This window comes from Urocampus carinirostris, chromosome 5, assembly GCF_059441175.1.
Source record: "Urocampus carinirostris isolate Australia breed hairy pipefish chromosome 5, RoL_Ucar_1.0, whole genome shotgun sequence".
Classification (NCBI taxonomy): domain Eukaryota; kingdom Metazoa; phylum Chordata; class Actinopteri; order Syngnathiformes; family Syngnathidae; genus Urocampus; species Urocampus carinirostris.
The window spans coordinates 20606938-20623491 of NC_142353.1; the positions used below are offsets into that span (position 1 = coordinate 20606938).

General features: G+C 40.8%; 2 protein-coding genes across 3 annotated transcripts in view; one reads left to right on the top strand and one right to left on the bottom strand.

Moving 5' to 3' along the window:
• ndufaf2 (NADH:ubiquinone oxidoreductase complex assembly factor 2) overlaps positions 1 to 6278 on the top strand; it is a 31817-nt gene extending 25539 nt beyond the window's left edge. For both annotated transcript variants that reach the window (XM_088336124.1, XM_088336125.1), the window contains one exon: positions 5913 to 6278. In XM_088336124.1, coding sequence (XP_088192250.1) covers positions 5913 to 6161 — 249 coding nt within the window. In that variant the 3' untranslated portion in view covers positions 6162 to 6278. The remainder of the gene's footprint in view (positions 1 to 5912) is intronic.
• A 2061-nt stretch (positions 6279 to 8339) lies between these two features.
• Positions 8340 to 12485, bottom strand: smim15 (small integral membrane protein 15). Its single transcript, XM_088336126.1, has 2 exons — positions 12377 to 12485; positions 8340 to 9719 (listed from the first exon to the last, which is right to left on the bottom strand). Exons 1-2 carry the CDS (start codon positions 12385 to 12387, stop codon positions 9497 to 9499), a joined length of 234 nt encoding a protein of 77 aa, XP_088192252.1. The 5' UTR covers positions 12388 to 12485; the 3' UTR covers positions 8340 to 9496.
• Between the last annotated feature and the right edge of the window lie 4069 nt (positions 12486 to 16554).

Sequence of the window (16554 nt, forward strand, 5' to 3'; positions counted from 1 at the left end):
TCCTGTGGTGATGTTGCTTGGACTTTTGGGCAGGCGGGATACTAAGGGATAGGGGGAGCTTTTCAACTGTTTTTCGTCTTTCCTTTATAAAAAGGGCCGTTTGGGAGTGTCGGTAAAATACAAACCATTAACAATTTTCGGGGAATCGTTTCCTGGTCAATGCCAGCAGCTGAGTACTTCTTGACAGAACTGTAGGAGATATTTCAGGTATGTTTTGTTGTCTTACCTTAAGTTATGAATGAAGTCCATGCGCTACCCCTTTAAAATAAAAGCATCACGAATGTAACCCTTTCTTATGAATAAAAAACAAATCCATGCTACGAGACAAACAAAAGATGCCGGATGTCTTGACTTGCTGTCAGATAGGTACTTCGATCAATAAATCTATTGTTTGGGGCTGAGGTGTGTGCCAAAACAGAATCCTTTGTCTCACCATCGCCCTCTGCCATGAGGCAAGAGAATAGCGTGCCTCACCCTGCATTTGCAGACGCTCAGCTCTATATATGAACAGTTATTTACATACTGCTTCTTTTGAATTAATAGATAGATAGATAGATAGATACTTTGTTCATCCCCGAAGGGAAATTCACATTTCCAGCAGCATCCCTGAGCTGAGAACAATCGAGAACAATCGAAAATAACACGGGAGCTAATCAATTGATAGGTAATCCTCCATTAGGAAAAAGATCCATGAAACAAGAAAGAATATAGTCGACGGCTTCACTTTATGTTATCTTGCTAATTACTATCACTAATTCTGAGGATTGGGGCTGAGATGTGTGCCTATCACAATCTTTGGTCTCACTGTCGCCCTCTGCTTTGAAGTATAACAAATTGCGTGTGTCACTAAGTATTTTCAGATTCTCAGCTGAGCTAAATCCAAGCGGGCCAAACTTTTGAGTATTTTTTTAAACAAAAAAGCCCAATTTGAGGGGAGTTATTTTAATCATAGTGACTTTTTTGGTTGGTACCGTATATAAAAAAAGGACCTCTGGATGTGTTTTTTTAATAACAATCCAGGAGTTAGTCACCTTAACCCAGGGATCAGCAACCCAAAATGTTGAATCATATTGGATCCCAAAAACATGCCTAAAGATGCAAAAAAATTGAAATCCTTGTAACGAAGGCAATACATGCAGTTTATAGCTATATTAGCTGCATTAGCCTACTATGAAAGTAACTATTCAGGTTACAAATACATGGTGCTCAAAATGTTTATTTTAACTGCAGCGCATTTTGTGGTGAACTACTCTGTAGAAAAATGTTATGAAGTTTCACATCGTTACAATATTGATTACATTGCGTTTAATTGCTTTGATAAAATTAGAGAAATGCTATAAAGAAATACAATTTTTGATGTCATTTTTGCGTTGAAAATTCCAAAAACATCAAGATGGATTGCATAACGCACCAGTTTTCTGGACAAACAAGAACCAATATAACATCTCATCTCATCTCATTAGCTGTACCGCTTATCCTTATTAGGGTCGCGGGGGGGCTGGAGCCCATACCAGCCATCTACGGGCAGTGGGCAGGGGACACCCTGAACTGGTTGCCAGCCAATCGCAGGGCACACGGGGACAGACAACTCACTCGCTCAGTCACACCTAGGGACAATTTGGACCGGCCAATTCACTTGAAATGCATGTCTTTGGAATGTGGGAGGAAACCGGAGTGCCCGGAGGAAACCCACGCAAGCACGGGGAGAACATACAAACTCCGCACAGTATGGCCGGTAGCTGGATTTGAACCCACGCAGGAGGTTCCCTCCCGACCTCAGAACTGTGCGCACACGCGCTAACCACTGCGCCGCCGTGCTGCACCAATATAACAATTAAACAGAAAAATAAAAAAGGAAAGTACATAAAAACAAATAATGAAAAATTAAATAGTTTGATTTCTGAGCAAATGCCAAACAAGTCATCTCAAGGTTCAAACGTATCTAAAAGCCCTTATATCAACAAAACGCTCCGGACCCACAAAATCACCAAAAGGCAGGGGCAGATGCTTTCTATCGCCAACAAAACCGCACTTCTCGACTTGCTCTGGAGCTGCGTGCGGCTCTTTGACGCTCCCTTGTGGAACCGTGCCGCTTTTTTCAAAAATGTTTGCTGATGAAAAAATATAGGGTTTGACTGTCAGTAACTGTTACGGCATTGTAACGGCAGAAAATAGAATGAGGTAGATTATATATATGCTACGTAACGGCATTATTTATAACGGCGTTATTCCCAACACAGATTGGAACGACTCCATTGTAGCTAACCCACAACCCTCATGAAAATGTGTTTAAAATGGATGGATAGGACAAGCAGAAGGCCAGCCTTCACCATTTGGGCTTTTCTGTGTTTGCTTTTTGGCTCCCTCCTATAGGGAAACTGCTAAAGGATGGTCCTTTCTTTCTTCCTCTCTCTTTTGGCTCTCTCTGGGTTTTAAACGCAAGAATGCTGGAATGGGTTTTGGGCCCCGTAACGCGATGTGGCTCTATATCGGAAATCCCTCGCTCACTAGCCGTGTCGCCTCTCTTTGCCAGCCGTCCCGCTCCATCCCTAGCCAGTGCCGTGCCAGAACGTTCGATTCCAATTTGATTTGCCCCTCGTCCGCTCATCGACAGCTGGACCGACCGAGGCTTCACTCCCAGCGCGTTTACCCCGAAGCCCCCCGCATCACCCCTCTCTGTTCCTGGTCCAAGTCCGACATAAATTGATTGGATTAAATCCTGTCATTAACAGGCTGGAAAAGCAGCTTGGTATATTTGTCTCCGTCCTCCCTCCCATTGCCTAAGTGGCGCTTTTTTGGCCATGTCGCTTGCTATTCTGGGCCAGCGCTCTGCAGCAGCGGCCCAGTCGGCACAGTCTTTTTATGACATTACTGGAGTGATTGGGGGGGTGGTTTAGAGCAGGAATGTTATTTAAACAAGCCTATCCAAGCATGGACAATTAGACGTTTCACTCATTGTAATAAATGTCCTACTTCATGCTTGTTTGATGACGGCAGAGCCACTTTACATCCGGGCCGGGCCGTGTGGGGACACGTAGGCAGATGCCGCTTTGTGTACCAAAAATAAGGACAAGCGGTGTGATGATATACACTGACGAAAACAAGTATTTGAACACCCTGCTATTTTGCTTGTATCCCACTTAGATGGTAAATGGTCTGCATTTATATAGCGCTTTACAAGTCAATGAAGACCTCCCAAAGCGCTTTACAATGTGCTTCACACTTACCCATTCACACACTCACACACCAATAGCGGCCATGCAGCCATGCAATGCGCCGACCTGCTTATTGGGGGCATTAGGGATTCAGTGTCTTGCCCAAGGACACTTCGACATATAACACGGAGGAGCAGGGAATCGAACCTGCGAAGTCTTGATCCCAAGACGAGCGCTCTACCTCCTGAGCAAATGCCGCCCCTAGAAATCATGGAAGGGTCTGAAATTTACATCGTAGGTGCATGTCCACTGTGAGGGGGATAAACTAAAAAGAAAAATCCAGAAATCACAATGCATGATTTTTTAAACAATATATTTGTGTTCTTCAGGATAGTTCCTGAAAATGATTAGGAATGTACAGTGGTACCTCCTCTTGCTCTGAGCTCGAATTGCTCGAGTTCTCATGGTATAAAATGATGTCAAATTTATTGGTCCTCTCCAATCCTCCCAAAAGCATCCAAATGAACCCTAAATAGCTATAAGATACATCTTCCTGATTACTAAAAACACATTCTAAAAGTAATTGCACTTAATAAATACAGTAGTACGATAAAATGAGATTTTAGTAACTAAATAAAATGCGTGTTTGCTGTGGAGGAATGGGGGCCTGTTGCAAGGAGGTCTCGAAAAAATCGCATATCTGACAACTAATAGGTTTTCCCTATATTCTATACGTTTTTGACCATTTCGCATTGTGCACAGAATTTTTATACAGGTTGCATTTTTTGTTTTGTTTAAAAAAGACCAATAGAGTTTTGCCTATTTTGACTCTAATCTAGATAGTTTCGGTCCCTGGTAGCAAAACATTGTCATTGAAGAATGATAATGCTGTTGCGGGATTCAAAATAGTCTGTAAATAGGTGTTGCATTGGGTTTGTAAGGTTTATTTTAGTTCAATAAGGAGGTTTTGCAAACATTAATAAGGCGGAGGTTTACAGTTATGAGATCGAGAGACCGTTGATGATTCGTAAGCACTTACTGTACACTTGAAATCAATGTAAATGTAACTTTAAATTAACATCCACACGAGAAAAAATTACTGCACAATTTTTTGTGCAGTAGTAGTTTGCATGCTTTACCTGGAGGTGATGCTGGCAATAAGCAGTCACAAGCATTGAGAGGTCACAATTCTCTAGTGGTAGCCTCTGGGACTGCTCGTGAACTGGATTTTCCTTTGTACAACCGTGTTTGGCGGTGCTCGTATAAACCAGTACCAAAATGATGACACGCTATTTGATAAAAATGATCACTCTACAGAGGAGTGGTGGAAAAACTACGGTTCGGGGGCCTTATGCTCCCCATCAGGCTTTTTAATCTGGCCCACTGAAATAAAATGGTAAAATTATAATGACAATATATATTAGGTTGGTGCTCATATATAGGGAGAATTTCCTAAATTAATATTTTGATGAGCGAAGCCCTGAATATGGTGTGAAACCATAAGAAAACACATCCTTTGAAGTTTCCGATGGATTGTAAATATTTAAGATGTGCTTCAAGGCTTTTTTTCCACAATAATATGAGCAATCAGAGCTGTACTTTCGGAAGGATTTAAAAAAAAATGCATTTGAAACATGGTTTCAAAAGACTCGCATAGGCTGTAAAACATTAAAAATACATTTGTGTCACTTTTGTGTGGTAATCAGTATTTTGTATTTTATTTATCGCTATTTTTTTCTGAACCAGACTACGAGTGCTTTCCTCATTGCACTGCCATACTTTTCACTCGACTACTTACCTCTCCCCAAATATCATCCAATACTGAGTTGAGCAAGCAGTGTAAACACATTAAACCCCTAGTATAGGGCTGAAACCCTAGCTCCTGAGAGGCCCCTTCTCAAGGTTTATTTTTTCTTCACGCTGAGGTTTTGAGTTTTTCCTTGCCTGCATGTTGGTTTAAGATCAGGCGATGGTGTAATTGTAATCTTGTGCAGTCTTTTGAAACATTTTTGTGATTAAAGGCCCGGTCACACAGCCTTTCACGGGCGTATGGAGGCTGAATCGCGGCCAGAAATTTCTGCCTGTGAAGCAGACGCTGTTGGACGCTTTGAGATCGCGATACAGACGAGATACAGCAGTGCTTACACGCGGTAAGAAATTCACACGCGGTTGGCCGCGCGAAAAAGTTTTGCGCTGCTCAAAACTTTAGACCACGGGTAACCGCGAACGGCACACGTGGTACACACGAGATAAAGACGTGGTACGAACGTGCTAGGACGTGCTAGGACGTGCTACGGCCGCGGCCAAGACATGGTTACACACGGGTAGGACGCGAAATTTTAGCGGGTATTCGCGGGTGGAGCACGGTCATAGCACGTTTGTTCTGCGCCTGTATCGCGGTGTTATCACGTGCATTAGCGTGTGTACCGCGTGTAAGCACGGTCAAACGCGATGCAGCCGCGATTACCCGCGATAAGGACGCGTAACGGCGTCTGTTTTGCGGGCATACCTCGGTTAAACAGCGGGTTTAGCCAATTTTGCACATTTTCCACCGCGTCTGCTTCACGGGCAGAAACTTCTGGCTGTGATTCAGCTGCGATACGCCCGTGAAAGGCTGTGTGACCATGCCTTTAGGGCTATACAAATAAATGTGACTTGCATTGAGAACAACTGTTTAAAGACCTGCATCATACTACCCTCCAACACAGGATTTTTGACTAATAACCCCAAATTCTGGCCTCATACATGTTCACGCAGGAGCTGGCGAAGAACGAGACGTATAGGGAGGAGATCAAGCTGAAGGCCAGGGAAGTGGAGGAGAAAGACTCGGCCTTGAAAGCGAAGGAGTACGAGGAAGGTTTGGTGGCTACGCCTTCCGGGACAGTGGCCACGGGCCATGCCGCTGCTACCAGCTTTGGCAAGCAAGAGCTCAGCGAGGAGCCAAGCAGCACAGCCAACACCTTCCAGCCGGGCTCCTGGCGGCCCGGTTCCAAACGGGAATCCTGAAGGGACAAATCGGCTGCAACACAGATGACTATTGTCTTACATTAGCTGCTTTATTGGTTGTGCGGATGTTGTATTTTAAGGTTGGACTGTCAATAAATAACATGAGTAGGATTGTAATCCTGAAAATTGGGAAGATATTTTATATTAGCCTTATGGTTAGCTATTTATACAGAGAGGATATTCAAATCGAATTAGCTGTTTACAATGGGAATTCCTGGATTGCGGGCATCTCTTTCCTGCTTTACGGTGCGGGTGTGACATAATTAGCCGTGTTTATGATAGGGACGTATAGTGCCATTCCTGATTTCTGTGTTTTTTTGCATGTTTATCACTCACAAAGGTTTCAGATCATTAAACCCATTTGAATATGGAATATGACACAGACACAACCCAAGGAAATACAAAACGCAGCTTTGGTGATTCAATTTCTTATAGTACAAAAACAATTGAGGCCCTTCTGGCACTATGTGAAAAAGTAACGTGTGTTGAATATAGAAATCACTGAAATTGAATCTGTTAGACACAGTGAAGTTTGCTACACAATCTGAAAAACACAATTAACATGCAACAATCCAAAGAAATTTCAGAAGAAATTGAAAGAAAAATTGATTGAAATCCATCAGTTGGGAAAAAGTCACAAAGCCATTTCGAAGGCTGTAGAGCTCCAGCGAACTAATGTCAGCACTCTTATCCACAGATGGAGAAAACTGGGAACAGTGGCAAACCTTCCCATGAGTGTTCAGCGAACTAAGATTACTACAAGAGGAATTTACATAAGAACCTTGTAAAACAACCAGGGAATTGCAGCTCTCACTAGCCTCAGTTAAGGTCAGGCTCATGACTTCACTATAAGAAATACACTGCCAAAAATGGCATTCAGGGAGCGTTTCCAGGCAAAGACCACTGCCGTCACAAAAGAACAGTCGACTCACATTTCTCAAAAAGCATCTTGATTATCCTCAACAATTTTGGAGAAAGAGTCTGTTGACTGATAACTCAGAAATGCATGTGGGGTCATTTTTGACCCCACTCTTGGAAGAGTGTAAGTACTGGTAGGTCATGCTTCCAAAGGTTAAAATTGCACCGTGTGCACCGTACACACAACGTGGTTTATTGTAAATGTATTTACAAGTAAAAGTCAACCTACAAATTTTGCCTTGTTTTATTAGCGCTCGTCCAATGCGCATGCATCATGTGGTGAGCCGGTGATTACCTAGACTGGAAAATTGCATATTGGTGGCCATTTAACAGTCAGGACCCTGGAATTGAAGGATAATACATTTTTGGGAGATTTAATTCCAAATTTATTTCAAGCCAATATCACTACAAATGCCACAAATTATTACATAGAACTCCCTTATGTCAGCAAAAAATGGCTGATATTTCTTAGGAAACCTTTTAATCGCACATTTTTTATCGTTCATATGTATTCTTTCCAGGACTCGTTTTCTGTTATACAACACGATACAGTATCTCTTAAAAAAGGCTGGAATCAGTACATGCCAATCCCTAGTTGATTCTCAATAAATGGTCTGCATTTATATAGCACTTTTCAAGTCAATGAAGTCCTCCCAAAGCGCTTTACAATATGCTTCACACTTATTCATTCACACACACTCACACACCAATAGGGAGTTAGCCATGAAAGGCTGATACCTGCTTATTGCTTAGTGTCTTGCCCGAGGACACTTTGAGATATAACACGGATGAGGTGGGAATCGATCCTGCGACCTCCTGATCCCAAGACGAGGGTTCTACATCCTGAACTAATGCCGCCATTACATAAATGCAAATTCAGAATACATATTGAGAGTTAAAATATATGAATAAATATAACATTTTAGTCGCATAAATGATTTATTCAGATTGGTCCAAAAATGCCAATTCCTTGCAAGTAAAAGAACCCAGTGACTTTCTACTGGAGGGTGGTTACCATAAGTTGGGTCATGAGTTTGTTTTAGATGGGCTGTGGAGGGCTGTAGGATTCTGTTGTTTAACCAAGGACATCCACAAATGTAAGTATTTATTGTAAATCATTTGAATCTTTACATCAAATGCTTTCTTAAACTTACAAAAAAAAAACAGGTTGTTCCGTAACGACCAGAGGATGTTGCGACACATGGTAACATTAGCATTATTGAGCATTTGCCTTTCAGTTCAGAATCATACAAGCTTGAGTTTAAATCTGCTATGTGACGTTTATTGCTTATGGAAATAATAAACCATCATGGACACTCGAGTAGTCGAGACCCAGTCTACACTGGAAACGGTTGAAAAGATACATTAAAAGTAAATAAGTCTGGACATTGGTCTTTTACATAACACGGATTCAAATTCAGGAGATTCAAACCCAGAACATATTTTGCAAAGAGTTTTACTCTTGTGTTGCCCTGCTAAATAAACTGGGACACAATATTATATTTTCCTGTAGAGCAGGGCTTCTGTCACAAAGTCCATCTTCAATCAAAACCATTGCCCATATTTATTCATGTATAACGTACACCTCTTATATTAAAATAATTGGCATAAAATTTCGTTTCCACCTTTTCCCCGTTCAAACTTTACTGTTGAATGCAATGGGAATCGAAGCCAAATGGGAGACTTTAGAGCACCTAATTCTAACCACTGTACTACCAATGGTATGAGTGACATACGGAAAGGTAGGTTTTATGTCATTATCACGCTATTTTTAGTCTGCACCAGAAACAAATGTTAATTTCGTTGTACATTCTACATGTTATGTCAATAAATTACATTATTCTATTCATTGTGACAAATGTGTGAAACACATAACAGAATTAAGATTTGTCCCTGGTACCATGACTTCAGTGGTAAAAATTCGGCGATCTGACTGCAACGACCCAGTTTCCATTCTTGTTGTGTCCAAAGTTTTGCACAATAGTGAAACTGAGTGAATAACATGCACCTGAACTTTGAGTTATTTAGGGGAAAAAAATGCAAAAACACAAGTTAAAAAGACATGAATTACACTTTTAAGTCACAGATCATTTATTTTCTCAAAAAAAGCCTGGAAAAAAATCCCCCTCCCAAAGCATCCAGAAAACCTGATTAAAATTGAATCTGTTAGGGACAGGACGGCTTCATTTCAACTCAAATAAAAACGGGGGATGTTAATAATAGAATGCAACATGTATCAAAAGCTACACATAATTACAAGCAAACTTATCTATAAAATTGTTTAACAGAATCTTGTCGCGAATGTCCCTCCGTGCCATGCCTGACCGCCAGAGGGGGGTGGAAGTTTCCCACCCCCACTCTTGAGTGTGAAGGCAACAGGACACACGGTGGGTGGTCTTCGTCCTTCGTTTTCTTTCCTAACTCCTCTTGACCTTGGCCATGTTCTCCTGCCTTCGTTGCCGCCTCTTCTGTTCCTTGTCGCGGATCTCGAGCATCTTGGCCAGTTTCCACGACAACAGTGCGCTGGCGATGAAGAGAGGCGTGAGGGCCAGGAACAAGGTGGTCAGAAAGCCATAAGGGTCCTTGGCGGCCCACTCCACCACGTATAAGGCCCATCCTTGTAACGTTTCCATTATTGTGCTGGGAAAAAAAATAGTACTTTCATGGTTTGGTGACCTGGCACAATGAGTATGAGATTGTTAAGTAGGCGATGAGATCTACAAGGAAAAGACGCTGCTAAAGTCCAGCAAGATTTTTTATCTCCTTAAAGCAATAATCATTTACACTTGTGGTATGTTTGCAGGTGGAAACATGTTAACATGGAGAGGGATGGGCGCCAACAGGCTCTAATTGCCCAGGACACACCACAGGAAATGGTGCCCCTAGGACCCTAGCGGTTAAGGGATCCAACCAACGAACCAATATAGTGAGTACCGTAAATTCTGGACTACAAGCTGCTACATTTTAGATACTGCAGCTTTCCGTGGCAGCACCAAGGAAAACGGTGAGCTGCTCTTTTCCACAACGCACGCGCTCTAATTACAAAAGATTGTGATGACGTCTGGAACAATAGTGACACCCTTCGAGAGAAATGAGTCCATGTTTTTGCCAACATTAATCATATGGTAGGCAACATAACGGGACAAAAACATTTGACAATACTTTACTCAATATTTACAACCTCCTCGAGGTATTTTTACTTTTCACCCAAAAGTCCCTAATTTATACAATCCAACTGAACAGCAGTGGACGTTATCTATCAAAAATGCTACACTTCCCCTTTTGCATAATCATCTTCTGGTTGCTGAAGTTTGCTTTAATACTCAAGGAATGCAATTTGGTCTCTAACTGCTGAACCCACCAATGACTATACCAAAAAAGAAAAAAAAAAACATCTGGATTGCAATCTGGCACTATTCTCCACAGTATGGTTGCACAGGCAAAGTAGTCTAGAATTGTATGGCATCAATTCTACGCAACGCAGCCCTTGAATGTGTTTTCTCTCTGCGTAGTAGAATATATGTGCTAATGTTTGTAATTAAATAAACGGGAGTTGGACCTGTCAAGACTATATTACCTAGTGATGGCTAAATGAAGCCCCACAAGCAGTGACGCTGTGCAGGGAAATGCTTCACACACACGTAGCGACTTCAAAATGAATCATGTCCTTGATTACGCCACCAAGTGGAAAGAATAGTGTATAACATACCTGGTGCATGCAATAAAATGGGATGTAAATCTTTCTCTGAATACTGATTTCTATGTATATATATTATATATATATATATATATATATATATATATATATATATATATATATTAGTGGCAGGGGTGGGTAGAGTAGCCAAAGATAATTCATAAGTAAGAGTACTGTTACTTCAGAATAATATTACTCAAATACAAGTAATCATCCAAATACTGACCTGAGTAAAAGTAAAAAAGTACTTTGTGAAAAAAATACTCAAGTACTGATAGCAACGTCGTATTTTTTTAACGTAAATTCAACGTAAATTCAAGTGCATTAATAAACAAAATAAAAATATGGTAACATATATTCTATGTTGACAATATCTGTGTGTTATTTGCCCTCATGTAAGTTTTGGATCAGGGGATGGTTTCATAATAGTCTGTAGTTTGCAATAGTCTTTGATCTGTGCAGGCCTTTGAGACTCCTTGTGATGAATGGCTATACAAATAAACATGATTTGACTTGACTATAAATGAAATAGAGTACATGTAGAACCAAGTAGCACATTCAAAGCCCCACTACTTAACAGGCTCTGCAAGCAGAACAACAAGCTAGCTCATTAACTCGAACAAATGAGACATTGCATATTGTAGCTGTTGTTTAGCACCCTTTTTAAGGGGAACATGCTTTTGATCTGAGGCCAAGGGGTCCTCCTCCTCTTCAGTGTTTTCATAGACGTTATTTCCAGGCAAGATTTTCAATCTGTTTCATCCTTTAACAAGTCAGTGTCAGATGAATATCTGGTTGTTAGCCTGGTCTGAAGCACGCTAGTGGTAGAGAACAGATCAATACGTAACAGTTTAGCTAAATTTAATCTGGTTTCATGCAACCAACTTGAAGCTGAATTCAGCCAAGATAATAAATGTACCCCAGCGTATTCCCTCATCTTGGTTCCGTGCTATAAGCGCTGACAATTTGATGTGTCCGTCAGTTTGTGCTGCAAGCAAGGCTACAAGTAGTCTAAAGGCAAAATGTAAGGGATCGTTTCGTTTGTTTTCCTTCCAAATATGTTCTGCGTCTTCATTTCTTTGTTGTACCACAGCGGCGTCCTTATTCTCATGGACATTCCCTCTCTTGATGCACACGCGCATTTCATTTTACTTCTATGATGCCACCGTAACATTTCGAAATGCGGGAGACACCATAGCATAAAATGTACCCAAAACAGACGTAAAGAACGTATATTAGCCCAAATGAGTGAATAAAATGAACGTCACACCCTTCGAATAAGTAATTTCATGCTCGCTACTCGTTCATCACTCTAGCGAATTGTGGAAAATAGCTCGACGTCCTCAAATTAACCACAACTCGTTTTTAATTCATCTGTCGTAAGCCATTTACGTGAAGTCGGAGGAGTTTAGTGAGTGACTGAAGCGACGCTTTCCAACGGGATTAGCATTAACAGCTAGCCAGTGGGCACATAACATAAACAATTGGAACAACGACAGGGAAAGAACTTCAACCAACGCAACAAGCGAATGGATTTAAACTTTTAAAGGTAAGTTTAATTAAAAATGTACATATGGGATTCAAAATGAAAGATACAAACCTTCCATCCATGATATATTTGTATTTCAATCACTACCCGAGTTGTGTTCCTGTTTCCGGATGTTCGCAAGCGGATGTGACGTAGATGTTAAATTTATTTGGGATTTGTAGTTTTTCACAGCATTTTTGGAACTTTGGTGTTTGTTTGTTTATTTTAATTGTGACTTTTAATGGTGTTAGGTAAAACATGATTTTAAGTATTAAAGTATTGAACATTAAATAGTGTGTCTTTATGTGTTCCACAAGGCACAAGATAAAGATAGTATGTTAGATTTTTTATTTAATAATGTATCTTCAGAACGGAAATTAAACTAAAACAAACATGCATATTTGATCTAATTTGTCTGTTCATTATTCACTAAATTAGGGGTGTCAAAGTAATTTTCTCCAAGGGCCACATCACCGTAATGGCTGTCCTTAAAGGGTCTAATAAAACTTGTAACTAAACGTGATTGTCATGTAAAACAAATTTAACTACTTCTTTATTTAAAGTAAACATTAACAACAGAAATACTTCCACATACAAGCTACCCGAGATGTCTTTTGAGTAAATATGTTGCCTAATATACGAAAAAAAGTTAGGAAAATGTACCGCCATTGCCACTTGAGACCAGGAAATGGACGCATTATATTCTTATTTATATCACTAGTGTATTTTTCTGTTCGATTACGATTTGAAAGTGCTTTAGTGGTCAGGAAGATGTGTTTCACAGCTATTTATGGCTAACACAAATGCTTTTGGGAGGCCGGGAACTAATTAACTGGTTTTAGTTATTTCATATTGGAAAATGATTCGGCGGGGCACATTTAGCCCACAGGCCATGAGTTTGACACACGTGCTCTAAATCAATAATACCACCTAAGTCAATGACCAGGAGTATTTGATTTTCTACTTTGTTGCAAAGAGGTGATTTAATTTTTTTCAGGGCTTACCGATTGACGTGTAACTCATTATTTGAGAAAAACCTTAACACATCGTTGTACAATGTAGCCTTTTTTTCTTGGATTAAGTTGAGGGACGTCCTGTGATACTGTTGTGATGCCACATTTTGTCACGCTGCATCACACAGTGGAAGTGCAAAATGTACCATAACCAAACTGTTCAAATCAATACAAAAAAACTAAAACTGTACTAAAATGATTTAATTTAACTTGTAAATGTCCCATGAATTAAGTTATGCTTGAACAAATATCTCATCTCCTCAGCCGTACCGCTTATCCTCATTAGGGTCGCGGGGGGGCTGGAGCCCATCCCAGCCATCTCCGGGCAGTGGGCAGGGGACACCCTGAACTGTTTGCCAGCCAGTCGCAGGGCACACAGGGACAGACAACTCATTCGCTCATTCACACCTAGGGACAATTTGGACTGGCCAATTCACCTGAAATGCATGTTTTTGGAACGTGGGAGGAAACCGGAGTGCCCGGAGGAAACCCACGCAAGCACGGGGAGAACATACAAACTCCGCACAGGAAGTCTGGAGCTGGATTTGAACCCACGACAGGTTCCCATGACATGAACTGTGCCGCACAAGCGCTAACCACTATATATATATATATATATATATATATATATATATATATATACACACATATGATTTTTTGGGAGTTTATAGTTCAAACAAGCATAATGGCCATTGCTGGTTTTGACTTTTGCTGGGCTAGGCTTAGCTGGGCTTGGTGTTGCCAGGCATTCTACTTGAGCGAGGTGGCTGAGGACCGTGGTTTGTTGAAAAACTGCCAGGGAGCCACTAGGGAGTGCCAAAGAGCAGGATTATTGCATGCAGCTCCAGAGCTGCTTGTACATAAAACACACACACACACACACACACACACACACATATACACAGAGACGTGCACAAAGCACGATTTATATAATACAATAGTCTAGATAAGTTCAAGAAGGTGTGTAAATATATATATATACATACGGTACTTTATTGGATATTTTAAACTTTCCTAATAAATAAAAAGCAAAAAAATGGGTGGGCAAAACTATTCAGCCCCTTTACTTTCAGTGCAGCAAACTCTGTCCATGTGGAGAAGTTTAAAGCTGGATTTGGATACAAAAAGATTTCCTAATCTTTAAACATCTCAAGGAGCACTGTGCAAGCAATAATATTGAAATTGAAGTATGGAGTATCAGACCACTGCAAACCTACCAAGATTGGGCCGTCCCGCTAAACTTTCAGCTCATACAAGGAGAAAACTGATCAGAGATTTAGACAAGAGGCCCATGATCACTCTGGATGAACTGCAGAGGTCTACAGCTGAGGTGGGAGAATCTGTCCAGAGGACAACAATCAGTCGTTCGCTGCACAAATCTGGCCTTTATGAGTGGCAAGAAGGAAGCCATTTCTTAAAGACATCCATAAAATGTGCTGTTTAAAGTTTGCCACAAGCCACCTGTTCGACACACCAAACATGTGGAAGAAGGTGCTCTGGTCAGATGAGACCAAAATCGAATTTTTTTGGCAACATTATGTTTGGCGTAAAAGCAGCGCAGCTCATCACCCTCAACACACCATCCCCACAGTCAAACATGGTGGTGGCAGCATCATGGTTTGGGCCTGCTTTTCTTCAGGAGGGACAGGAAAGATGGTGAAAATTGATGGAAAGATGGATGGTGCCAAATACAGGACCATTTTGGAAGTTCACAAAAGACCTGAGACTGGGACGGAGATTTGTCTTCCAACAAGACAATGATCCAAAACATAAAGCAAAAGCTACAATGGAATGGTTCACCCAAAAACATATCAAGGTGTTAGAATGGCCAAGCCCAGACCTCAATCCAATTGAGAATCTTTGGAAAGAACTGAAAACTGCTGTTCACAAACGCTTTCCATCCAACCTCACTGAGCTCGAGCTGTTTTGCAAGGAGGCATGGGAAAAATATCAGTTTCTCGGTGTGCAAAACTGATAGAGACATACCCCAAGCGACTTGCAGCTGTAACCGCAGCAAAAGGTGGCGCTACAAAGTACGAACTCAATGGGGCTGAATCATTTTGCACACCCACATTTTCGTTTTTTATTTGTTAAAAAAGTGTAAATTATCCAAAAAAGTGTGTTCCACTTCATTATTGTGTCCCACTTATTGTTGATGCTTCACAAGAAATTGCAGTTTTATATCTTGATGTTTGAAGTCTGAAATGTGGCAAAAGGTCACAAAGTTCAAGGGGGCCAAATCGTTTCTCAAGCCACTATATATATATATATATATATATATATATATATATATATATATATATATATATATATATATATATGTATATATGTATATGTATATATATGTATATATATGTATATATATGTATATGTATATATATGTATATGTATATATATGTATATGTATATATATGTATATGTATATGTGTGTGTGTTTGTGTGTTTGTATATATGTGTAAGAATGTGTATATGTGTTTGTATTTACTTTAAAATCATAGAACCTTCTTGTAATTCTTCCCCATTTTTAATAGAGAAGGGAAATTGGGGATATTTATCTTAGGTAATTATTAGTAAAAAGTGCAGATCACAATTTGGGAAGTCGCACTGTGAAACTTATGTAGGCTTTTAAAAACACACACACAGAGACGCACGCAGATGCACGCACGCACACACATACCAAAACCACCCAACACCTGGCTTTTATTTGAGAAAAAAAATGTGATCACCAGTAAATTTTCTGTTTGAACAATCCTGCAAATTATAAAGCAATAACTCCCGTCCGCAAGAAGAAAGGAAGCCAAAAAGGCTCCGTCGGCACTCTGAGAAAGATGACTAACATAACAAAGCGGGACCTCCTGGCTTTGTGAACTTCCTGTGGGGAAGTATTGAAACCAAATCAGGTTAGGCCACATCTGCTGGCTCCATACGGCACAGATCATTTTCAACGCGGTTCAAAGGCCAGCCTTTTTAGCCGCCCTCGCCACGGGGGCAGCTGGGAACACGTTGCTGGCGTTTTCCAGTTTACGGGCATGCTTTTGCTCGGCTTTTATAGACAATTAGGACCGCGCTGGCAAGCTGGTGGCAGTTTTGTTCATTTTTTGTAATTATTACGGTAGTTTTCAGATGTTCCTTCGGTAGCGGAAGCCAGGGTTGGGGGCGCACGGCGTGTTACCATTTGGTTTGCTCTTTTGTGTCGCAGTAGGGACACGCACAGGAAGGTGGGCACGCCAAATAACT